Raw genomic sequence first — 26,779 nt, forward strand, 5'->3', positions numbered from 1 at the left:
TACAAATCAAAACCATGACGAGATACCACCTCACACCTATCAGTAGGGCTATAATTAACGCAGTAAACAACAGATGTTGATGAGGTTGCAGAGAAAGGGGAACCCTCTTACACTGCTGGTGGGAATGCAAACTAGGGCAGCCACTCTGGAAAACAGTGTGGAGGTTCCTCAAAAATTTAAAACTAGAACTACTGCACAACTTAGCAAGTGTACTACTAGGTATTTACACAAAGGATACATACAGATTCAAAGGGGTACATGCGCCCCAATATTTACAGCACCATTATCAACAATAGCCAAACTATGCAAAGAGCCCAAATGTCCATCGACTGAATAAGTGTATTATGCTAAGCGAGATAAGTCAGAGGAAGAAAAATACTGTACAATTTCACTCATATGTAGAATTTAAAAAACAAAACAGATGAACATATGGGAAGGTAAAAACAGAGAGAGGGAAGCAAACCATAAGAGACTCTTTATGAAGAAGAAAAAACAGAGGGTTGACGGAGGGAGGTTGGGGGGGATTGGCTAAATGGGAGATGGGTATTAAGGAGGGCACTTTTTGAGATGAGCACTGAGTGTTTTATTTAAGTGATGAACCACTAAATTCTACTCCCAAAACCAGTATTACACTATACATTAACTAAAATTTAAGTAAAATTTTGAAAAAAACCCAAACTTTAGAATATATACACACTTGAAAAGAAATATATACAAACTTGAATATAGAATATATAGAATATAGAATATATACAAACTTGAAAAGAAAAAATAAGAAAGTAGGGGCACCTGAGTGACTCAGTCTGTTAAACCCCTGACTTTGGCTCAGGTCATAATCTCACTGCTCTTAAGTTCAAGCCCGGTGTCGGGCTCTGGGGCTCTGTGCTGACAGCTCAGAGCCCGGGGCCTGCTTGAGATTCTGTGTCTCCCTCTCTTTCTGTGTCTGTCTCTCTCTCTCTCTTCCTCTCTCTGCCCCTCCCCTGCTCGTGTGCTATCTCTCTCAAAAATAAACTTAAAAAAAAAAAAAAAAGGAAAGAAAAGAAAAAAATAAAGCGATGTGGGAGGAGAGGGAAACCTTCCATTTAAGACAGTAAAGCATTTAAAAACTAGAGTTTTTATATAAACAGAGTTTTATATATAAAACAGTGGGATACTGGCCCAAGAATAAATAGGTGAATCTAAAAGTAGAAGAAAAGAAAGTTTAGGAATATACACAAATACATATGGGATTTAATATGTGATAAGAATGGAATTTTAAATCAGTGGAGAAAAGATAAATTATTCAAAAAACGGTGCTGAGACAACTAGGCAGGCACCTGGGGAAAATGAAGTTGGTTTCACTCTCCTAATATCAAAATAAATTCTAAACAAATCAGTAATATTAACTCTAAGAATTTCTACTAAGTCTCAAAGTGGACTTTCAATATCTATTTAACACAGTCCCTAGAAGCCATACATAAAAATACTGATAAATATGATTACAGAAAAATTAAAATTGTTTGCATGTCTATCTGAATGCAGTATGTGTATTCCAGAATTTACACTTATGACATTTTATAAGCAATTTTTCATTGTTAAAAAGCTGAAAACAAAGGTCAAAAAACAAAAATCATGGAAAAAAAAGAAAAATCACAAATAAGTCCGAGACATTATACTGTTCTTACACAGTCACATCAACGTACATCTATCATTTTTAAATGGCATAATATAAACTGGTGGCCTGGTTTTGCACATAGCAATGTACTATGATCCTTTCCCCAAGTCATTAAATATACTTTTGAACAAAACAATGTCTGTAAGAAATGATGATAAATTGATGAAACTAGGTGACTGGTACATGGGGAGGCAGTATACTACCCTGTCTACCTTTTTAAATGCTTGAAAATTTTCATATTAAAAAGTCAGGGGCACCTGGTTGGTTCAATCAGTAGAGCATGTGAATCTTGATCTCAGGGTTGTTAAGTCTGAGCCCCATGTTGGGTGTAAGGATGACTAGAAAATAAAATCTTAAAAAAAAAAGAAAAATTCAACCAAAAAATTTCTGCAAGGGAAGAAAACTCAAAAAGTAGAGTCAAAAGACACACTGGGAAAAAATATTTGCAACTCATTCATGGACATACATTACACAGAGTTCCTCCAAATCTGTAGGAAAAAGATCAACAATGCAATTAAAAAATGGCTAAAGAATATAGAATCATTTCACAGAGAAAAGAATACAAATGGTTCTAAGCATATGAAACATGTTCAACCTTACTTGTAATAAGAGAAATGAAAAACATTCTAGGATACCATCTTCCACCTATCAGATATAAAAGAATACATTGCCTCTGTTGTCTGCTATCTAAGGATGACTGGTCTTCAACTGTCCCATTGAGAATACAGATTCTAAATTAACTTTTCCAAAGTGTAGCTACATAGTGAGATAAATTATCATGAGTATCAGAAACAAAAACAAGAGGGTGCCAAGAAACCTTTAACATAGTGGCTGGTGATCAAATGTGCATAGTGTCTTCAGGCTTCCCTGAGGTAGTGATGATGGAGGCTAAAGAAGTGTGTATGTCTGGCAAGGCAATGTTTCATATAGAGGAGATAATAAAACAAATGCCCTGGGATATGAAGAAGTATGATGCATTCAAGAACCTGAAAGACGGCCAATATAGTCAGAGAGTAAGGGAGAGACAAACACAAGGTGAGGCCAGAGACAGAAATGGACCAGACAAATAGAGGGCCTTCGAGGTCCTGGGTCTTCTTCCTAAGAGCAATGGATAGCTTTAAGCATTATGATCCTGGTAGTGATGATATTACTGTAATAATTTTACACAATAGGAAACTCATTCACAGAGATAACCTATTTTGACTCAGGTCCCACAGCTGTTAAATGCTAGAGGCAGGATCCAGATCTACAGGAGGCTTTTGGCCTTATTTTTAGCCAATGACACACAACTGGGAATGGGTTTCCTGATGAATGTCCATCAATTTTCACCTAGAAGTGGTTAAAAGTGATTATCTAAAACCAGTTTTAGCTGGGTTATTTATGGTGAAAACTATTAGAACTATCTTTATTTAAAGAGTTTAAAGGAAACAAATGGATCCGTTGTAATATGGCCATCTTATGTGCTTGATAATTCTATCTTACCTCAGAGGTATAATTTTGACAATCATCTCTTGAAGTGAGTGAACTTTTTTTGGCAGGAGGAACATGGTCACTTTCATCAAGCGTACAATGAAATCTCTTCCTAGTTATAAGATCCAAATTAGCAGGAAGCTTTTCAGAATCCTCTCTTCCAGAATCAGATATACACATGGCATCCTGACCAACTGAAGTTACTGGAAAACTCATACTGCATAGGAAATGCATACATGTTAAATCAGCAAATTAGAAGTTAATGAGGTTAAAGGCTCAGGTATCCTGATGACAGCTGCCAAAAAACTTTCAAGTAACTAATATTTACATGGCCAAGCTCACAAAAATGTTAGTTTTGACGTCTAGTCGTATTTAAAAACTCACAACTCTATAAAACTCACAAATTCTCTAATACTGAATTAAATCTAAGGTACAAAAATAGTGTTTTCTTTGTCTGTAAAGTTAAAATTTCAATCTAAAATCCTTCTTCCTTTTTTTAAGTAGGAGCCAGCGTGGAGCCAAATGCAGGGCTTCAACTCACATCCCTGAGATCAAGACCTGAGGTGAGATCAAAAGTCGGATGCTTAACTGACTGAGCCACCCAGGCACCCCTAAAATCCCTCTTCCAAATATGAAAGGCTTCAACATCTAATGCTACTTGACCATTAAATGCCTTAACCAATGACCGTTAAAATACAAAAATTCTATAGAAAAGAATTAACAGTATTAAAAACATACAAAAATGTCATCTCTCTGTACTATTTTTGCAACTTCTATGAATGTATTTATTTCAGAATTTAAAATATATATGCTTACAAAGTAACCACACCTTTAACAGATGGCATTTTATAACCCAAACTGCTACATTTTTTTTAACTTTCAAAATACTTATGATACGAAACAAGTTTCATACAAAAGTATTACACACTTAAATGGCAGCTTTATCAGATATAAAATCAATGATATCTTCTCTAACTTATCACATAATTACTAAATAAGGACAAATACAAATAATGTTGGTGAATGGCTTATTCAGTCAATACTATCTGAGTAATAAAGCACCTTTCCTCCTAGCAAAAATAGTTTAGCTTCTGGGGGCTATATGGAAGTGCTGAATCACCATACACCTGAAACTATACTGTATGTTAAATAACGGGAATTTAAACAAAAACTTAAAAGAAAACAGTTGAGGTCATTCATTACCTCATGTCACTCCTTCCTTCTGTATTCACGGACTTGATCAATATGGGCGCTGGCAGTAAAGGGTTTGGCATTAACTGGGCAGTGGTATCAGTATATTCTTCTATGGCATTGGTTGGGATTTCCACCAGAGTTAAAATGAATGCTTGTTCATCTTCACCACCTTGATGTACGTTAGCAACTAGATTCACTATCAAAGTTTAAAAGTTAGTAATGAACAGCTGAACCATGAAACAACGGAAAATCATTAATTTATTACATTTCTAAAGTCTCAAGACAACTTATACATAAGAATAAAAAGTAAATTACACCCACAAAAATAAAAAGGAATTTCAGAAAGGATAAAGATGGTTCACTATAGAGGAGATGTATAATTCTGAATAAAAAAACTTACACCTAAAATACTTCAAGTGTTTGGGACACATGGATGGCTCAGTTAAGCATCTGACTTCAGCTCTGGACATGATCTCACAGTTCGTGAGTTCAAGCCCCACATCAGACTAGCTACTGTCAGCACAGAGCCCACTTCGGATCCTCTGTGTTCCTCTCTCTCTGCCCCTCCCCCAATCATGCTCTCTCTCTCAAAAATAAATAAACCATTAAAAAAATACTTCATATTTTAAGGCCATTGCAGACTTAAAAACTGTTTTAGTTTTTTTCATAATCAAATGGGATATGGAAGTAAAAGCCATACTATTTCGTTTGATGATGCTTTATCAAAGCAGATTATCATACCTGTTAAATCTTGAGAATTGATTACATTCTCCTGTTGAACTTCTGGCATACTACTTGGTGTACACTAAAAAAAATTTAATTAAAATTCAAGAATGAGATCAACCAAATTTTAGTTTTAAAAAGCTTTCCAGACAATTGGATACAGGAAGAGTGACTGCTTCAAAATTCAACTATTTAACCATATATAATTTTCCAAATGTTTTGAAACCAGTAGTACCAGTAACTTTTGATTCCTTTAAATAAACATACATATACACAAAGAAATTCCCAGTAAATTGTTAAATATGAGAATTTCATCAAATTATTTTCGAAGCAACAGGAAAGAGAGATTCAAATCCTTCAACCTTCTCTCTTTCCCCACTATAATAGCAGCCATTGTGCTATTAGATGACATCTGAATGGAAGCAAAATGTTTCCTTGCCTCCAACACAGCTCCTTCCAATCTGTTTTCCACAAAACTGCCAACAACGTAATCTCTAAAATACAATTCTTACTATAATTCTCTACTGCTTAAAATCTTAAAACTTAAACGTTTTGTAACCAACAATGTCAATAATTGATTCAGGTAAGCATCAACTGATACTAAAACTACTAGGTAGAAGTCTGTTGGGTGTCATATGAAAAATTACTAACACTATGTGGAAAAGATGCTGTTATATGGAGAAATCTAGCAGGCACCATTCTAGCCAAGTAATTAGTCAACATCATCAATAATGGGACAAACTGACATTACATGTCTAATAAAGGTATACAAAAGGAAGAACACGTTACCTAGGTAATAATCATGCCAAAAAATATTTAACCTGAATCTAATAATAGGGAACAACAACAAAAACCCTGATTGTGAATTAGCCTGGAATGTCAAATTCACAAAAGAGGAAAAAGGGCAGGAGGGCTACTCTAGATTAAAAGAGAATAAGGAGGGGTGCCTGGGTGGCTCAGTCAGTTAAGCATCTGACTCTTGATTTCAGCTCAAGTCATGATCTCACGGTTATGAGATCCAGTCCCACATCAGGCTCTGCGCTAACAGCATGGAGCCTGCTTGGGATTCTTTTTCTTCCTCTCCCCTGTCCCTCCTGCACATGTGCGCACAGGTGCACATGCTCTCTCTCTCAAAAAAAAAAAAAAAAAAAAAGGATAAGGAGAGGGGTGCCTGGGAGGCTTAGTCAGTTAAGCGCCCTCCAACTCTCGATTTCAGCTCAGATCATGATCTCATAGTTCATGGGATCGAACCCCATGTTTGGCTCTGTTTGCACTGACATCAAGGAGCCTACTTGGAATTCTGTCTTCGTCTCTCTCTGCCCCTCCCCTGCTCTATCAAAATAAATAAATAAACACTGAAAGACAGTGAGAGAATAAGGAGAATCACAACTAAATGCAATGTGAGAGCGTTGACTGGAACTATGTATTACATATTGTTATTAAATCAATTATTAGATAGTATGGTAATACTGAGTATGACAAGAGTATCATTTCTCTATAAGAAACATCCTCGTTCATATCAGATATAAGCTGCAGTATTTATGGGTGAAGTCTCACATCTGCAACTTTCAAATGGTTCAGTTTTTTAAAAGTATGTATCTATAGAGATGGAGAACAAGACAGAAAAAAAGCAAATGAAGCAAAATGTTTATAACTAATGAATCTAAGTAAAGATTCTATGTAAGAATTCTATGTAAGATCTTTGAAACTTTTCAACAAGCTTGAAATTATTTCAAAATATGAAGTACAAACAAACATGTTGGGGGGGTAGGGAAAATCCCTTAACTTTGGATATAATCCAAACTCCTTAACAAGCCATAAAAATTTCTTTTTATGATCTGTTCCCAGGCTGCCAACCTCACTCTAACTACTTCTTCATTTATATTCCACTCATAACTAATTATACTCCCTGAATATGACATGCTGTTTCACACCTGTTCTTTACACATGTTCCTCTCCCTTTAACTGGCTAATTCATACCCGTTCTTCTAGATCCAGGATTTTTTTTTTTCTTGTAAGTTTATTTATTTATTTTCAGACCAGGGGCCAGGGGGAGGGAGTGGGAGATAATCCCAAGCAGGCTCGGCACTATCAGCATGGAGCAGAATGTGGGGCTTGAACTCACAAACCACAAGATCATGACCTGAGCTGAAATCAAGAGTCAGACACTTACCAACTAAGCCACCCACGTGGATTCTTTCAGTCCCAGCTACACATTAGAATAACTTAAGAACCTTTAACAGCAACAAAAAAACAAAATCCTGCAAATGCCTACACCTTATTTCCAGATACTGATTTTACTGGATTGGGTTGAGGACCACTCCTTTAAGAGTCTTGTGCAACTTGCTTTCATAGCACCCATCAGAGCCTAAGCATTCACTCATATGAGTCCCATAACTTTGTCTGTCCAATACCTCACACAGCAATGAACATATAATAATATCTCAAGGAAACACCTGCAATGTATTTCTCAGACTCAGAGGCCAGCAAGCAAGAGGTAAATAGTCTGTATACAAACACTTCCTTTTTCCAAATTTTTATGGCAAAGCTATGTATTGGCTATTTTATCTATGCTCCAAAGACTAAAAATACACTTAATAAAAAAATATATCACAATACATTCTTGCGAAGACAAAACTATAGGGAAAGAAAACAGATCAGTGATCACCAAGTAGTGGGGGTGGTAAAAGGGGGTGACTAAAAAAGGGCCCTGGGAAATGTGGGGAATGATGGAACCGTTCATGTGTTCACACAACTATATATGTTTGCCAAAACTTGCAGAAGTGCACATAAAAGGGTGAAGGTTATTCTATGTAAATTACACCTTAATTTTTTTTTAAGTGGGGAATACACACCCAGCCCCCCCCATGATATATTTTACATTCTTTTACCTCTGACACATTAAGTGTAAGCACAGTGTCTCCATTAGAGTCCTCTCTCTCGGGCTCTTTGATACAACTCTCACTGAGACCCATATCTGAACCAAGCGTATGGGGCTTTGTTTCAGAGCAAACAATTGGATCAACTGAAGATAACTGAACCTTTTGAGATTCCTCTTCTTGATCATCATTTCTGAAAGAGAAATTAGTATATATTAGAGCTTCAGAGTATGTATTACAGTTTTGAATGTGAAACCAAGTGGACAACCACAGAGTAATGTTTAGAGCTAAATGAGTCAAAGATTATTTAATGGTGTCCAAATTTTTAAAATACATTTAATGCAACAGAACCCCCCCTTTTGCCAATCAAATTCCTAAAGCTATAGCTAATTACTGTAGCTGAAAGAGAATATAAACAAAATTCCGGAATCTCCTCCCTCTTACCTTTCAGTTAGGTTTGCTTCTTGAGAAATAGTCATCTCTTCAATACCATGTTCACATGCCAAGATGTTCTGCTCCTTATTCAATGCTGTTGTAAGTGATTCAAATTTTTTATCTTGTAATTCCTCCATTGCTTCAGAACCATTTTTCTCAGTTTCTTAAACAAAAAACAAACTTAAGATACAGTCCGAAACAGTACAGCTAAAACCTCCACATTAGAAATATGTTCTCTCCTCAAAGACAGATCATTATATAGCAACTCTTCCAAATTTCTCTTAATCCAAAAATTAAGCTTATTCACATGGCAGAAGAGTGATCCTGGCCAGTGAGATTTTTGAAACAGAGGATTAATAAATGCTACACTACACATTTTTCACTCGTGGTTGTCACAGCAATTTTAGGTCCACCCTATGATGACAGCAATATAATCACAAACCCACATACAAAAGAAGTTTAGAGGTGGGTACATGTGAGGTCTAGCTCCACCTTGGGGGAAATGTTGGGGAGGGAGCTGCTCCACAAAGAAGAATAAAATGACTTCTATATAAAAGAGTTACGTTCAAATCCCTACCAAAATACCAACAGCATTTTTCACAAAACTAGACCAAATAATACTAAAATTTCTGTGGAATCACACGACTGAATAGTCAAGGCAATCTTGAGAAAGAAAGACAAAGGTGGAGGTATCATATTCCCACATCTCAAGATATACTACAAAGCTGTAATTATCAAAATGGTATGGTCTGGCCCACACACAAAAAAGTAGATGAATGGAAGACAACAGAGAGTCTAGAAATAAATCCACATTTATATGGTCCATTTATGACAAAGGCAGCAAGAATACACAATGGGGAAAAGACAGCCTCTTCAGTAAATGTTACTGAGAAAACTGGACAGCTGCATACAAAAGAATGAAACTGGACCACTTTCTACTATACACAAAAATAAACTCAGGATGTAGAGAAAAAGGAATCTTTGTGTACTAGTGGTGGGAATGTAAACTGATACAGGCATGATGGAAAACAGTATGGATATTGCTCTAAAAATTAAATTTAGAATTACCATATCATTCAATAAATTCCATTAGTAGGTATTCAAAGAAAATGAAAACACTAATTCAAAGGATATGTGCAGCAACTCTATGTTTACTGCAGCACTGTTTACAAAAGCCAAGATACCGAAGTAACCTAAGTGTCCATCAATACATGAACAGATAAGATGTGGCATGCACACACAACAGAATGTTACACAGCCATTAAAGGACGACACGGGGGGCGCCTGGGTGGCTCAGTCGGTTAAGTGGCCGACTTCGGCTCAGGTCATGATCTCACAGTCCGTGAGTTCGAGCCCCACATCAGTCTCTGTGCTGACAGCTCAGAGCCTGGAGCCTGCTTCACATTCTGTGTCTCCCTCTCTCTCTGACCCGCCCCCCGTTCATGCTCTGTCTCTCTCTGTCTCAAAAATAAATAAACATTAAAAAAAATTAAAAAAAAAAAAGGACGACACCAGGCCATCTGCGACAACGTGGACAGATCTAGAGGGTATTATGCTAAGTGAAATAAGTCAGACTGAGAGAGACAAACAACAAATGATTTCACTCATCTATGGAATCTTTAAAAAGCCAATGAATAAACAAAGAGCATAATCAGACCTATAAATACCAAGTAAAAATTGATGCCAGAGGGAAGTAGGTGGATGGGCAAAGTGGATGAAGGGGAGTGGGAGATACAGGCTTCCAATTATGGAATGAATAAATCATGGGAATAAAAGGCACAGCATAAGGAATATAATCAATGGTACTGTAATTGTACTGTATGGTGAGAGATGGTAGGTATGCTTCTGGAGAGCAGAACACGATGTACAAACTTGTTGAATCACTACGTACTATGACTGGAACTAATGTCTGTGTGTCAACCACAGTCAAAAAAATTTTAGGGGCACCTGGGTGGCTCAGTCAGTTAAGCATCCGACTTAGACTCAGGTCATGATCTCACGGTTCATGAGTTCAAGCCCCATGTCAGGCTTTGTGCTGACAGGACAGAACCTGCTTGAGATTCTGTCTCCTTCTCTCTCTGCCCCTCCCCTGCTCACGTTCTCTCTCAAAAATAAACAAACATTTCAAAAAAATTTTTTAGGGGCCCCTGGGTGGCTCAGTCAGTTAACTGTCTGACTTCAGCTCAGGTCCTAATCTCACAGTTCATGGGTTTGAGCCCCGCTTCAGGCTCTGTACTGACAGCTCAGAGCCCGGATCCTGCTTCGGATTCTGTGTCTGTTTCTCTCCCTCTCTCTGTCTCTCTGTCTCTCTCTCTGCTCCTCCCCCACTTGCACTCTCTCAAAAATAAACATTAAAAAAAAATTTAATAAAAACATTAAACATTTTTAAATAAAAATAAAATAAATAAATAAGTAAGGTAACCTCACCCTGCATACTGAAACAGCTTCTGGGTATTCCTGAACCCAGAGTAAGTAATGAATTAACTAACTGAACCATAGGCACTGCTGGTTGAAAGGAAATACCAAAAACCAGGAACCCCCAAACAGGGAAAAGATGTCGCTAACCATCCAGATCTTCTACCTATAGGATTTTATACAATCTAGACAGCTTACTGCATGCAGTTTTTCCTGCTCTCACTAGCACCTAAAGGGGTTGGGCCTTTGGTAGGGAGGGGAGGTGGAAAAAGAAGTGGCAGTAGGATTCAACATGTACATCACAAAGTAGTAAGGCCATTAAAAAAATAAAAGAGCCCTATGTGACCCTATAGACAGATTTTTTTCAATACACGAATCTTTAAAAAGAATGCTACCATATAAAGAACTCTTAATATTAAAAAGAGAAAAATCCCATGGGGCACCTGGGTGGCTTAGTTGGTTAAGCATCTGATTTCGGCTCAGGTCATGATCTCAGTTTGTGAGTTCGAGACCCATATCCGGCTCTCCACTCTCAGAACACAGCCTACTTCAGATCCTCTCTCTATGTGCCCCTCTCCTGCTCACATTCTCTCTCTCAAAAAATAAACATTAAAAAAAAAAGATTTTAAAAAGACAAATATCCCAATTTAAAAATGAGCACACATCTGAACAGACATGTCTCTAAAAAAAAGATACATAAATAAGCACATGAAAAGATACTCAATATCACTGGTCATCAAGTAAACACAAATCAAAACTACAATGAGATACTACTTCACGATAACTAGAATATCTAATAACAAGGGTCTGAGAGAATAGAAACTGAAACCCTCACAGAATATTGGTGAAAATACAAAATGTTGGGGTGTGTGGCTGGCTCAGTCAGTAGAGCATGTAAGTCTTGATCTTGGGGGTTACAAATTCAAGCCCCATGTTGGGGGTAGAGATTACTTAAAAATAAAACAAAAAATCTAAAATAAGCAAAAAAATTAAAAAATGCTGCTACCACTTTTGAAACAGTTTGGCTGTTTCTCAAAAGGTTAAACATAGAACTACCATATTATCCAGCAATTCTACTTGTAGATGTAAATCCAAGTGAAATGAAAACATATGTCCACACAAAAATTTATACATGAACGTTCTTAGCAGCGTTACTTACAAGAGCCAAAAAACAGAAAACAACCCAAAAGCCCAACAACAGATAAATGAATAAACAAAATGTAATATAGCTATACAATGGAATACTTGACAAGAAAAAGAAATGAAGTATTTGATGTATACTACAACATAGATGAACTGTGAAAACATGCTAAGTAAAAGACATCCACACAAAAGACCACTTATGTGATTCCACTCATACAAAACATCAAAACTAAGCAAATCTACAGAGACAGAAAAAGATTAGTGATTGCCTAGAACTTGGGGAAATGGGAGTGCCTGCTAACAGTGATGGTTACATAACTTGGTGAATATATGAAAACCACTGAATTGTACCCTTCAAAGGGTTTAACTGTATTACATAGAATTATCTCAGTAAAATTGTTTTTTTCCTAAGGGCTGAACACTATATATGATATAGTATGCTTAGATTTTTATTCTTTCTGAAAGGAATATACATGTGTTTATGTACATATATGTGTATACATATGTGGATGCAGGTATGTACACACACACACAGCCTCACATTTAGATGCTTGTGTGTATAATACACTCCTGGAAGTCTACAAACTTAATGGCAGTTTACCACTACAAGTGAGATTAGGGGACTGGGAACCAAGAAAGAAGTTTTTTAAATTTTGTACCTTATAGACACGGTCTTATTTTTTTGCCACATCATGTATATCTGCCTTTAAAAATGTTTATTTGATTATTCCATGTGCACACATACAAAAAATGTCTGATCAAATACATACAGTTGACCCTTGAATAACATGGGGGGATCGGGGTATAAACCTCCCATGCAGTCAAAAATCCGCATATTAACTACTGACTTCCAAAAAACCTAACTACTAATAGTCTACTGTTGACCAGATGCTTTATCAGTAACATAAATGGTCAATTAACATATTTTGTATATGTATTATATACCAAATTCTTACAATAAAACTAGAATAAAATATTAAGAAAATCCTAAGGAAGAGAAAATATATTTATAGTACTATACTGTTTATCAAAAAAATCCATGTATAGTAGACCTATGCAATTCAAACCTGTGTTAGTAAGGGTCATCTATAGAGCAAATGGTAATAATTACTGAAGCCAGTTGATGGGTTTATTGGTATTTATTTTATAAGTCATTCTACTTTTTGAAACTTTTTAATAGTAAATTAAAATAATTTTAACAACCAAATATTCTACTTGAAATGTTAATGCAAATTCTCCTATAAAAGTAATTTTGTAGCTGTTTAAGGGAAACACATTTACCTCTTTGACTTTCTACTACTTCTCCTTGGCTTGCAAACAAATTGGGAACTTCCTGATGAACGCCAAACCTGGGGGTCCTTAAAGTCTTAAGATTTGGCTTAGGCTTGGCAAATCTACTTCTCATTCTCAAATTACTGGTCACATCAGAGGTTGTATTCCTAGAAAAAGAAAGATGGGAAGAGAGAGAAATTCATCAACTGTGTCAGAATTAGCTCTCTCACCTTCTTCACTACTCTTACATAGTTACGTGCCACCATCTCAGGTGCCACAATCTCTGTTAAGTGTTCATTTTTTAATGTTAAAGTTACTTTACTGAAAGTGTGGAGAAGGAAAGAGAATCTGGACCATGTCTGTAAAACAGAGACTATAGTTACATAAAACTATCTCATTAAAGCTTCAAAGATGCACATATTGCATTAACTTTAATATGCAAACCATTAAGGGTTGCTGGCTGGCTCAGTCAGTAGAGCACGCAGCTCTTGATCTCAGGTCCATGAGTTCAAGCCCCACATTGGGTGTGGAGCCTACTTAAAATACATAAATAAATAGAAATATTCAAACCATTAAAGTCAAACCAGCCAATCCTCACTTTAAAGGCTGAAAAATTAACAGTGAAATTTACACTTACACAAGTATTACTCAAAAGCTATTATAAATTAATCGATAGTTGACTTAAATATATTTATTATAATAAATTTCTTCGTAATTTTTTTAAATGCTTATTTATTTTTGAGAGAGAGTGCAAGCAGGGGAGAGGCAGAGAGGGGAGACAGAGGATCCAAAGTGGGCTCTGTGCTGACAGCAGAGAGCCCGATGCAGGGCTTGAACTCACAAACCATGAGATCATGACCTGAGCTAAAGTCAGATGCTTAATCAACTGAGCCACCCCGGCACTCTTATTTTCTAGTAAAACTCAAGAGTTTAATAAAGCAAAATAGGGGCATCTGGGCTGGGTGGCTCAGTCAGTTAAGTATCCAACTCTTGATCTCAGCTCAGGTCTTGATCTCAGGGACATGAGTTCAAGCCTTGCACTGGGCTCCACACTGGGCATGAAGCCTACTTAAAAAAAAAAAAAAAAAGAAAAGAAAAAAAAAAGGAAAAAAAATAAAGCAAATTAAACCTGGTTGATATAGCATTTTCCTTTACTTCCTCCACTAAACCAATTTCTTCTTTAGTACTTTGCTCTTCCAATACAATCTTGTTTTCTTCGAATGGTGAAGGAGATGTACTACTGACAGGTGAAGAAAGCTCCTGACATTCACGAACAATTTTGTGATTTACATTATCTGGGCTAAAAGGAACACAGCTTTTATCCTTTGAATGAACATCAAGAAGTACACATACTCCTATTACAGAAAAGAACAGAAAATTAAAATTGACCCAATACAAGTAGATATCCAAAGAAAGTAAATCCTTCAACATTAAACAACTATAGGCTTAATAATTCTCACACACTAAAATTTTTGTGCTATTATAAGTAAAAATGAATCTTTTTGCCTTCAGTAACTACATAGCCTCAAATAAGTTTCAAGATATTATCACCTTCATTTACAATTTTTAAAAACCTGTATTTTAGGTTCTAGAGATTTGTGACAGGCTCCAAAGCAATGCTCTATCACTGAGAAAGGAGCCATATAGGGGTGCCCGGCTGGCTCAGTCAGTAGAGCATGTGACTCTTGATCTCAGGGTCGTTATTTTGAGCCCCACGATGGGTGTACAGTTTACTTTAAAAAAAAAAAAAAAAAGAGACAGAGAGAGAGAATGAGCCATGTAAGAAACACAGACCAGAGAATTCGTTGATAAATATATAGTTATAGGCCCTGAATAATATATAGTAAAAATGGCAACCCACTCATGTCCAGGCACAATAATTAATAGGAAAATAATTAATGTAACTATCCATTTAATGTACTTAAAATAGAAGGTGCTTAGAGAGTAAAGACCATAGCTTCTCCATTAAGGCCAGCCTAAAATATTAAAAATCTGGGTGGACATATATTTTGGCTCAGTTCAAACTAACGAAACAGTCCAAACTAAATTATGTCATTGACTGTTATTGTCCCTTGATACTGTATTCCACTGTCAGGTAATTGTGAAGACTATCCAAAGCAGGAGCTCCTTTGGCTAAAGAAACCTGTATAAAGTGATCAGTGATCTCAATTAACCAATGTTTATGATGAGAAAGGTGGAGGACTCACTGGATTATTCCAGAAATAAACCAAGTGTACTATCTTGAAATGGTGGCCACTACATCTAAATGGGCTGAGGTGGGTGCATCAATGCACACATATTACTTACTTCTGGAAAAACAACAAAATTATACCAACTTCAAATGTAAAAGTACTGACTTATTACTCAACTGTGGGTATAATTTCTTAGAAGTTGGATTTTAAAAGGTTTTTTTCAGTAGGCCTTATCTTTCATTCTTACCATCACTCTGTTCTGTACCAATCTCTGACTGCAACACTAGATCTCCCATTGTAAGTAAAGTTATAGCAGCTTCAGTGCTTCCATCATTGGTACCTTGTGAGAAAATGTAACAACATTAAAACAGAAGGATGAATCTTGAAATTTATGATTGTTTGCTTAGAAAACATTTTTAATTCAGGTGTTTATCCTCTAGCAACAAGTTTCAATATCTTCCATACCACTAATTCCTTACTAGGGTAGTATTTTATTACTACAAAAAAAAGAAATCATGCATTATTAGCTTTTATTCATTGAAAATGCCTCCCTCCCATTAAATAACTTAAGTTACCTTCGAAGAAAGTAAACCTGTGCAGATCAGAGGAAATAATACTTCTTTATTAAACATTTAACTCTTAACTCACTTCATAAAGTAATTATTTCAAGAATCCAAGTTTCTCCTGGAGATAAAACATTCAACAGTGGAAACTTTTTGTTCAACTCCCAGCAAGGACTCATTTACTAACTAATACCAATACTAGGGGTGCCTGGGCAGCTCAGTCTGTTAAGCAGCTTCCAACTCTTGATTTGGGCTCAGGTCATGATCTCACAGTTCATAAGATCGAATCCCATGTCAGGCTCTGTACTGACAGCGTGGAGTCTGCTTGGAATTCTCTCTCTCCCTCTTTTGCTGCCCCTTCCTCACTCACACTCTCAAAATAAATAAATCACCATTTAAAAAACAAAACAAAAAAAGATTCTCTCTTCCTCTCTCTCTCTGTCCCTCACCCACTTGCACATACACACTCATATGCTCTCTCCCTCTAAAAAAAATTAAGTTAAAATTAAAAAAAAATTTTTTTAAATCACCCTGCTAGTGTTAACCAGGTAGTTTTGGCAGTTTCCTTATTAACAGTTACCTGTTTCATCTTGGGTATGTTCACCTGTGGTCATTTCCTAGAAGAGGAAAAGATAAGCAATGCCTTACGTATTTTCCCAAATATGTTCTATGTCTCAAAAAGCACTATGCTTTTACAGTTCTTCTATGCTTCTGATTACAAAGGAGAGGAAACTGTGCTTTCCCTTTATAATTATTCAGAATATTTCATCAAGAGAAATAATTTAAAAGCCAAATTCTTTTGTCTCTTGCTACTTATTTTACTTTTTCTTTTTAACTTTAATCATATTCCATCTACCATGTGCATTTACTAGGCTTACTTCACTTCTTCACTTTCATAATCTTTCAACTTCAGTCATATTTGTCACTGGTTTTAATCCAATGGAAACCAGAGTCTGACGAATCTCACCAATTTTTTTTAACTAGGTGGCTTAAAACTTAAAATGAATTTTAATAAATTAAAAAGTTACAAGATCTGGGCACCTGAGTGGCTCAGTTAAGCATCTGACTCTTGATTTCAGCTCAGGTCATGTTTTCACACTTCATGAGTTCAAGCCCCTTGTTGGGCTCCACACTGTCATGTGAAGCTTCCTTGTGATTCTGTCTCCATTTCTCTCTGCCTCTCCCCCACTTTCTCTTTCCCTTTCAAAATAAATAAACTTAAAAAAAAAAATAAAAAGGTTACAAGATCTATGTCCAGCATGACATCATAAGGCTCTGCTGACCCTCTCCCCAGTGAAACTGGTAAAATTTAATAAAACCAAACATTTAAAGCCTCTGGAAATGGTCATAAAGGCAACAGAAACCTCTTTTTGAGCAACTGATGAAAACAAGGTAACAAAGTAAGAGCCTGTGGTATCTCAACTAAGACTCTCTCCCCGCTCCTTCTTCCCAGCTCAATGAACCAGAGACTCCACCTCAGACATTTGCAGCCAAGAAAATAAGGCCCCTTTCTCCTTGCAAGTCCCAGCAGAAGGCCTTTCTTTCTAAGAGGATCAGGACTTTAGCTCCTGACCTAAGAATCTGGGGTCAGATTCATAGTAGAAAACAGAAGAATTATCTATTATGAATTTGCACATAAAAATCCTTAATAAAATACCAGCAAGCCAAATCCAGCAACATAAAATTGCATGCCATGACCAAGTAGGATGCAATTTTTGATTTGACATCCTGTTATAATGAATGTAATACATCATATCAGTACAAAAAAAAAGCAAAAATCACATGATCATCTCCAAAGATGCATAAAAAGCATATGAAAACTGCCAACATCCTTTCCTAAGAATCCTCTCACACAAACCAAGGATAGACTGAAACTTCAATTTGATAAAAAAAAAAAAAAAAAAAAACCTATGAAAAATCCAGAGCTAATATCAAACTTGATGGTGAAAGACTGGATGCTTTCCCTTAAGACCAAGAATGAGACAAAAGTATGCGTTCTTGCCACTTTTTTGTTCAATATGTATTGGAGGTTCTAGCAAGGGAAACTAGGCAAGCAATAGAAATAAAAGATATCCAGACGGAGAAGTGTTAAGTCAAATTCTGTTTCTGAGAAAGATATGTTGAAGTCCTAAGCTGAGTAACATGAATGTAACTTTATTTGGAAACAGGGCTTTTTCAGATGTTATCAGGCTAACATGAGGTCATATTGTATTAGGGCTGGCCCTATCCAATACAACAGGTGTCTTTAGAAGAAAAGTCAGGACACACATACAGAAAGAACACCATGTGGCAATGGAGGCCGAAGTTGGAAATGTGCTGCCATAAAGCCAAGCAATGACAAGGATCTCTGGCAATTGTCAGAGGGTAGGAGAAAGGCCTGAATAGTTTTTCCCTCAGAGTCTTCAGAAGGGGGATGGTGATTCTGGAATTCTAGCCTCCAAAACTGAGAAAATAACTTTCTGTAGTTTTGAACCACCTAGTTGACAGCATTTTGTTATAGAAGCACTGAGAAACTAATACAGAATGGCAGAAGTAGAACTATCTCTATTCACATGTCATGATCTTGTAAATAGAAAATCCTAAGGAATCCACTAAAAATCTATTAGAACTAATTAGTTCAGCAAAGTTGCAAAATACAAGACCAACATACAAAAATCAATTGTATTTCTATATACACTTGCAATGAAAAACCTGAAAGTGAAATTGAGAAGACCAATCCATTCACAAGAGCCTCAGATACAACATACTTGAAAATAAATTTAACAAAGGAAGTGCAAAGTTTATACCCTGCAAACTACAAAATGCTATTGAAAGAAATCAAAGAAGATCTAAGTAAATGGACAAATATCCATGTTCATGAATTAGAAAACTGTTAATATGGGACTAGCCCCCCCAAAGTGATCCCCAGATTCAATGCAATCCCAATCACAATCTTAGATTATGTCGAGTAGAAAATAACAAGATGATTTTAAAATTCATATGGAATTACAAGAGACCCACAATAGCTAAAACAATCCTAAAAAAAGAATAAAGTAGGATGGCTTACACTTCCTAATTCCAAAACTTACCACAAAGCAACAGTAATCAATCGAGCATCACTGGTACAAGAAGAGACAGGAAATGGAATAGAACTGAGAATCCAGAAAAAAAAATCCATACATCTACAGCCAATTGATTTTTGACAAGAATGCAAGAGAATTCAATAAAGAAATAATGGTCTTTTCAAAGAAATAGTGTCACAACTGTATTGTCATGTGCAAAGAATGAAGAACTCTAACCGCATACCATATAAAAAATTAACTCAAAATGGATTAAAGCCTTAAATCTAATACTACAGTAAAATCTGTAAACCTATTAGAAGAAAAAGTGGAGTAAATCTTCAAGATCTTAGCTTTCACAAAGATATCTTAAATATTACAACAAAAGCCTGAGCAACAAAAGAAAAAAGACATAAAACGATCTTTATCACATTTAAAAACGTTTGCACTTAAAGGGAACCATCAAGAAAATGAAAAGACAGGGGCATCTGGGTGGCTCAGTCAGTTGAGCATCCGACACTGGATTTTGGCTCAGGTCACGATCCTAGGGTTGTGGGATAAAACACTGCACTGTGCTCCACACTGAGCATGGAGCCTGCTTGGAATTCTCTCTCCCTCTGCCTTTCTCCACTATTCATGCTCTAATTAAAAAAAAATTGAAAAGATAACTCATGGAACAGGAGAAAATATTTGGAAATCGTATATCTGATAAGGAACTTATATCCTTACTATTTAAAAATTTCTTACAACTCAACAAAAAGACACACAGACCAGTAATTTAAAAAATGTGAAAAGGTGAGGGCACTTGGGTGGCTCAGTTGGTTAAGTGTCCGACTCTTGATTTCAGCTCAGGTCATGATCTCAAGGTTTGTGAGACTGAGCCCAGCATCGGGCTCTGCACTAACATTGTGGAGCCTGCTTGGGATTCACTCTCTGCCTCTCTGTTTGTCCCTCCCCTGCTAGCACATTCTCTCTCTCAAAATAAATAAACTGTAAAAAAAAATTTTTAATAAATAATTCCCAGACTTGATTTGCAAAAACAAGGAAGAGTATCAAACAAAAAGGAACTAAATATATTTTAAATAATTTATATTGAATACAGATTTAATGCAACAGAACTTTAACTTAAGTTTATGAGGATATTAAGAATGACTCACACAAACATACACAAATCAATGCTTTGTGAGTGAAATATAAAATCTTTGGATTATTTACCAGTTTCTACTATTCATACTTATAGCTCCCTGCATGAGAGAAATTAGTAAGAATGGCTTATAAACTCAAAACTTTCAAAATAAACTTCTATTTTTTTTTAAAGTAAACAGAGTTAAAGACAAAACATATTAGAATGGATGCTTACCATAGATAATGCCTTCAAATTTTCTTCTTGTTTCATTTGCTGAGTAGTCACATCTGTGGAGACTGGATTCTCAACAACAGCTATACATCCTACATCAGGTGCATTCACAGTTATTTCAAGCTATCAAAATGAAATTTCATTATTTCATTTTGGCATACTATACTCAGCAAAACAAACAACTAAAATAAAGTGTGTTAAACTGAAGAAATAATCCACGTTCATACACAATTAAAAAATACAGCAATTCTTAAAATGACGACATCAACTTGGCAAAAGTAAAACATTTAAGATTTTTGAGATGTCTGGGGCGCATGAGCGACTCAGTCGGTTAAGCATCCGATGTACAATTTAGCATGTTATTCAGTGATTCCACTTCTAGGTATATCCCCCAAAAAATGGAGAACAGGGATTAGAAGACGTATTTGTACACCCATGTTCATAGCAGCATTCTTTGCAATAGCCAAAAGGTAGAAGTAACCCAACTGTCCACTGACAGATGAAAAGATAAAAGATACGTGGTATAGATATGTAATGAAATATCACTCAGCCTTAAAAAAAGAACATTCTGGAGGCCCCTGGGTGGCTCAGTCGGTTGAGCATCTGACTTCAGCTCAAGTAATAATCTCATGGCTTTTTGAATTCAAGCCCCACATCGGGCTCTGCGCTAACAGGGCGGAGCCTGCTTGGGATTCTCTGTCTCCCTCTCTCTCTGCCCCTCCCCTGCTTCTGCTCTCTCAAAAATTAAAAAAAAAAAAAAGAAAGAAAAAAGAAAAAAAATTGTTTTAATCTTTAAAAAAAAAGGGCATTCTGATACACGTACACTATATCAATCTGAATGACCACTAAAAACTTTATACTACATGAAATAAGCCAATCACAATGAAAACAGATACTGTTATGATTCCAGTTATGTGAAGTACCTAGAGTCAAGTCACAGAGACAAAAGTAGAATGGTGCTTACCATAAATGAGAGGAGAGGAGGTAATGGGGAATTATTGTTTAATGAGTACAGGTTTAGTTTCGCAAGACGAAAAAAGCTCTGTGGATGGATGGTGGTGATGGTGTAGCACGACAATATGAATACACTTAATACCAATGAACTATATACACTTTAAAATGGCTAAGATAAATTTTAGGGTATGTGTATTTTACAATTTTTTCATAACTTTATTTTTTTATTTTGAGAGAGAGCAGGAGTAAGTACAAGGCGGGGAGGGACAAAGGGAGGGAGAAAGTGAATCTCAAGCAGGCTCCATGCCTAGCAAAGAGGCTGATGTGGGGCTCAATCTCACGACTGTGAGATCACGACATAAGCCAAAACCAAGAGTCTCACACCCAACCAATTAAGCCACTCAGGGGTCCTTTACCACATTTAAAAGAAAAAGAAAAGAAAAAAAAGGTGTCCCTTCTACCTTGTCTACCAACCAGAGCTTAACCTGAGCCTACCAGAGAGTTAAAACATCTGCCAAAATGAAAAGGAAAAATTAATCAGAAAGTAGATTTAGAAGCCTCCACATTCAAGTGAAATCAGATTTCTATCATTATTACACTGGCCACCTCATGGCAGGCCTAGATTATAGAGGTTCAGTAATACAGGAGCCTCCTTCTATTGATTCCTTCAAATATCTACCAGGGCTTAAACAAATTACATACGGCAGGGTTTATTTAGCAAATGAGCTGTTCAAACCCTAATAATCACTAAGAAGAAATAATGATACACTAAAAGAAAAAAACAAGTAAGACAAAGTTCCAAGATTCAAAAAACAAAATACCTCTTCCATCGTTTCCTCAATTTGAGCAGTAACAGGTTCGGGAGATCTGAGACCAATGGGAACAAACACTGGAGCTTTGTTTACTTCTTCTGGAGCAAGATGGTAACTGTCTTCTTCATAATCAGGCTCAAAATCTTCAGCATCATCTTCATCTTCTTCCTGAGAAGCCCGAAGAGTCACCAGCGTGGACTTGGAAGCACGAGGTTCCTTCCTAGAGGTCTTACTTCGCATTCGTTTTGATCCACGGCCCCTAGTGACATTTGGTTTGATCTTTCGATGCATTCTCCTTCCACCATGATCCACCTCGTTCTCAGAAGCAGAAGAGATCGTTGTTCTTCGATCCAGAGCAATTTTAGAGTAACTTGATTCTTTCAATAGTTGTGGAGGGCTGGATGTATGATCAAAATAACAATAAAGTCATTACATGCACAAGGATAAAGATAATTTTAACGGAAACCAAATTTTAGAATGAAATCCCAGTTCAAGGCATTAAAATGAAAACTCCCACAACCCATTACGTCAAAAAGTTATGCTGTGAAATAAAGAAATTTACTATTACTACTAGTTCCTTATTCAGAGTTTGTTCTTTGTTTATCTACCTACACATTTTTCATGGTAAGTTTTTAATTCTGGACCATTTTTTCCTTGCTATTTAAGTGATAATTTCTAGAAATTATTAGAAAAAAATGAGAAAAAGAAAATGGTCCAATAAAACAGAATATAGGATCAAAAAGTGATACTGGTATACAGTACTGGGTAAACAGACTAGGTAAAAAGAAAAAAGAGAAGGCAGAAAACCCATGGAACGATGTTGTTTTTTAGAACTTAAGTTCCTTTCCACTTTCCCTGTAAACTGTAGAACATGAGTACCCTTCACTTTAGTTTGCGACCCCATTCAAACCAGCACCTTAATTATTTAGGTAAGACACACTATTCTTTTATCAGACTTCTGCTCATGTCTAATATACTCAACATTCAGAAATTTTAAACATAGGAAAGAAAAGTCTTCCTAAGAACATCAAAAAAAGATAAACTTTAGTAAATAAAAATCATAGGTAGGGACACCTGGGTGGCTCAGTCGGGTGAGCATTCAACTCTTGATTTTGGCTGTGGTCATGGGATCGAGGACCACATCAGGATCTGTGCTGAGTGTGGAGCCTGCTTAAGATTCTCTCTATCTCCTTCTGCCCCTATACCTTGCTTACATGTGTGCACTCTCTCTCTTATTTTAAAAGTTTAAAAAAAAACTTAAGTGGTTAAGAAACAGATCTGTCAATAAAAAATTATCTACACTTCTGTTAACAAGCCATCTTTTTTCACTCTACCATTAAGGTAGGACAGCCATGAAGAGTAAGTTACTTTTATTTCCTATTCTGAAGATATTTGTTAAATAAAACTTTACCTTGTTAGTTTACTGACACACTGCTCTTCAACAACTGAAGACACAGAATTATCCACTATAGTTTTTTCTCCAACACTTCCTGATGGTCCAACTTCTGAATGGGCATCTTTTTTAGCCAAAATAGCCTCTTTGGAATCTATACAATCTTTTCTTGCTGAAACCTCCAATGATGTCAGAAACTCAGCCTTTTCCTTAAATTTAAGAACAGCTAATGTTACCATGCAAACAATCTCTATCGTAATTTGGTTTGGGGGTTGGACCTAAAGCTCTAAGCTTACACACACACACACACACACACGATGGCTAGCTTCTAAATTTTTTAATATTGGAAAGTAGCTCAATTTTTATAAAATTGGTTACAGTACAAAAGACAAAACTGTTTTTTTTTATAAATTCTCTCCGTCACGATCTTGACAACACAGAGCAAATGATAAAAAGTATTTTTTTCAAACTTACTTTTTGAAGGAGCTGGGTATCATCTCCTGGCTGCAGCAAATTATCTTCTGGCTTCCTTGCCTCACTCTGATCTGTTCTGTCTTTTTCTATACCTAGTTCCTTGTTCTTACCATGTGCTCTTCCCAAATTTGGCTTAGCCTTTTGGAATTGCCTTCTTGTCAACTGTGCTGGACTAGGAACATACCTTTTAGGTTCAGGTCTAGAACGAAGTACATATCATGTTGAAAAACCAAAATCACAATTCCTTGTTGATTTAACAGCTGCTATGTCAAACACTTTTCAACACAAGCCAATTCTATGTTCGAAGGACTATATATAAATTGGCTCTAAAACCAAGCACACATGATGATATAAAGAACATAAAAGCTTTTACAACTTGCAGTTTCTGTATCATCTGGAAAATACTTTTAAAATAACAATCTTTTCTTACTTTCATTCATTGATTCTGATGTGTAGTGTCATGGTGCTTTAAGTAATTTTCAGAGAAATAACCAAATACAAAAAAAAAAAAAAAAAAAAAAAAAAATCCAGTACTTGAACATGGACAAATGTACAATGGTTACATCCTTGGTCCTTCTGGCCCAAGACCAGGCTTGAAAGCCAGAGTCCACTCTCCTATCAGAAACCTATCAGCTAATGGAAAAGGATTTACTAAGAGTCAGATTCATATGATCTCAATATAACCCATGTGTATCTGCCAAATCAGACAAAGACAAGGTTTTAACATTCAATAGAGTACGAATAGCTCCCAAGACAATCCCTAAACACCTATCCTAGGTTTTCCTGGAAAATATTTTAATAACTAGCAAGGATCTGAATTCTGAACTGGGAAGTTTAAAATTAACATAAACCTAGATATTATAAAGAAAATTAAGTATCAGGAGTTCTCTGAAAGATCTGTATTAAAGACTAATTTTGAGTAATACTTATACTAAATTATCTAGAAGAGTAAGTAGTTAACTACATTTCTAAATGTTCCAACCCTGCTAAGCTCTTTGGTCAGTCAAACACCTAGGAAGTTCACAAGAAATTCTAACAGGGTTATGATGTGGCTAAATACATTCCAATGTAGGCTAACGTATTTAGGAAAACATTGTATTTAACTTAAGCTATTGACAGTCAAGTGTGATTTTACAAATGCAAGTAAGGATAAAACGCTACTGAAGTCAAAAGAGATAATACTGGACTTCGGAATAACCTAACTTTAAAACTATTAAGATTGGGGCACCTGGGTGGCGCAGTCGGTTAAGCGTCCGACTTCAGCCAGGTCACGATCTCGCGGTCCATGAGTTCGAGCCCCGCATCAGGCTCTGGGCTGATGGCTCAGAGCCTGGAGCCTGTTTCCGATTCTGTGTCTCCCTCTCTCTCTCTGCCCCTCCCCTTTTCATGCTCTGTCTCTCTCTGTCCCAAAAATAAATAAACGTTGAAAAAAAAAAAAAAAACTATTAAGATTACATACCCTAAAGAAATTACCATTCATGATAAAGTAAACAGATTACATACCCTAAAGAAATTACCATTCATGATAAAGTAAACAGCTGGAATAAATTTCACAAATAGAAAAAGGGTTTTCAAAAACAGGGGGCTGTGGGCTGGAGTATGGGTTTCCAAAAAGGAAAATTAAAAGTTTGATTTCTCTCTGGGGCGCCTGGGTGGCTTAGTTGGTTAAGCATCCAACTTCAGCTCAGGTCATGATCTCACAGTTCGTGGGTTCGAGCCCCACATCGGGCTCTGTGCTGACAGCTTAGAGCCTAGAACTTGCTTTGGATTCTGTGTCTCCCTCTCTCTGCCCATCCCCTGTTTCACTCTGTCTCTCAAAAAAAAAAAAAACGTTAAAAAAATAAAATTTAAAAAAAAAAAAAAAGGGCAGGGGGGAAGCACTGGGTGGCTCAGTCGGTTAAGCATCCAACTTGAGCTCAAATAAGATCTCATGGTCCATGAGCTCAAGCCCCACATCAGGCACTGTGCTGACAGCTCAGAGCCTGGAGCCTGCTTCAGATGGGTTCTGTGTCTCCCTCTCTCTCTCTCTGCCCCTGCCCTGCTCATGCTCTGGCTCTCTCAAAAATAAATAAACATTAAAAAAAAACAGCCAATGCCTGATCTATAAAAAAAATTTAAAAAAAAGGTTTGATTTCTCTCATTAAAAAACACAAAGGCTACACATAATATCTCTTGAAACATGTAAAGCTTCTTTCTTTATACAGAAAGGTCTGCCTATATAACTATGTCAATTTGCTAGTCTGAAAGTCATAAATCCTGAAAATTTAACTTTAAAAACTAATCTGGCAATGTTACTTTCAACAAGCCATTTAAATCCTCTAGGTCAACCTACTCAATTATAAATGAGAGCATTAGGAAACACTGATCTTGAAGGTCACTAGTGTTTAAAGGTTCACTTAGAGTAAAAATCAAATTCCTTACAACAGTCCTATATAATCTGCCATTGCCCTTGGCTGGGCTCTATCTTTCTTACATCTACTGCTCTCTCCCTCTTTACCCATTTCAAACTCGCTCCCCTTGCTGTTCCTCAAGCAAGTCAGGCATGCTCTTGCCTGCAGTATTTTCAAGTTGTTGTTCTCTCTCCCCCTATACATCATCTGGACCTGCTCCTTCACTTCTTTTGGGTCTTCTCTCCAGCAGCACCCGCGCAATGAAACATTCTCTGATCACCACTAATTAAAAAGTAGTATCAGTGGGGCGCCTGGGTGGCTCAGTCGGTTAAGTGTCCGACTTCAGCTCAGGTCATGATCTCATAGTCCATGAGTTCGAGCCCCGCGTTGGGCTCTGTGCTGACAGCTCAGAGCCTGGAGC

The 26,779-nt window shown here is 36.5% G+C and overlaps 1 protein-coding gene across 1 annotated transcript in view; it reads right to left on the reverse strand.

Annotated features, from left to right (window-relative positions):
* The window catches only part of BDP1 (BDP1 general transcription factor IIIB subunit), a 90,183-nt gene that overhangs the window by 11,452 nt on the left and 51,952 nt on the right, over window positions 1–26,779 (reverse strand). Inside the window, 13 exon segments of the mRNA XM_040451288.1 lie at window positions 3,137–3,341; window positions 4,328–4,514; window positions 5,060–5,123; window positions 7,933–8,113; window positions 8,365–8,518; window positions 13,195–13,352; window positions 14,315–14,540; window positions 15,625–15,717; window positions 16,521–16,557; window positions 20,339–20,458; window positions 22,111–22,498; window positions 23,513–23,703; window positions 23,969–24,167. Coding sequence (XP_040307222.1) covers window positions 3,137–3,341; window positions 4,328–4,514; window positions 5,060–5,123; window positions 7,933–8,113; window positions 8,365–8,518; window positions 13,195–13,352; window positions 14,315–14,540; window positions 15,625–15,717; window positions 16,521–16,557; window positions 20,339–20,458; window positions 22,111–22,498; window positions 23,513–23,703; window positions 23,969–24,167 — 2,203 coding nt within the window.

This window comes from Herpailurus yagouaroundi, unplaced genomic scaffold (assembly GCF_014898765.1).
Source record: "Herpailurus yagouaroundi ecotype Mexico unplaced genomic scaffold, PumYag 29, whole genome shotgun sequence".
Lineage (NCBI taxonomy): Eukaryota > Metazoa > Chordata > Mammalia > Carnivora > Felidae > Herpailurus > Herpailurus yagouaroundi.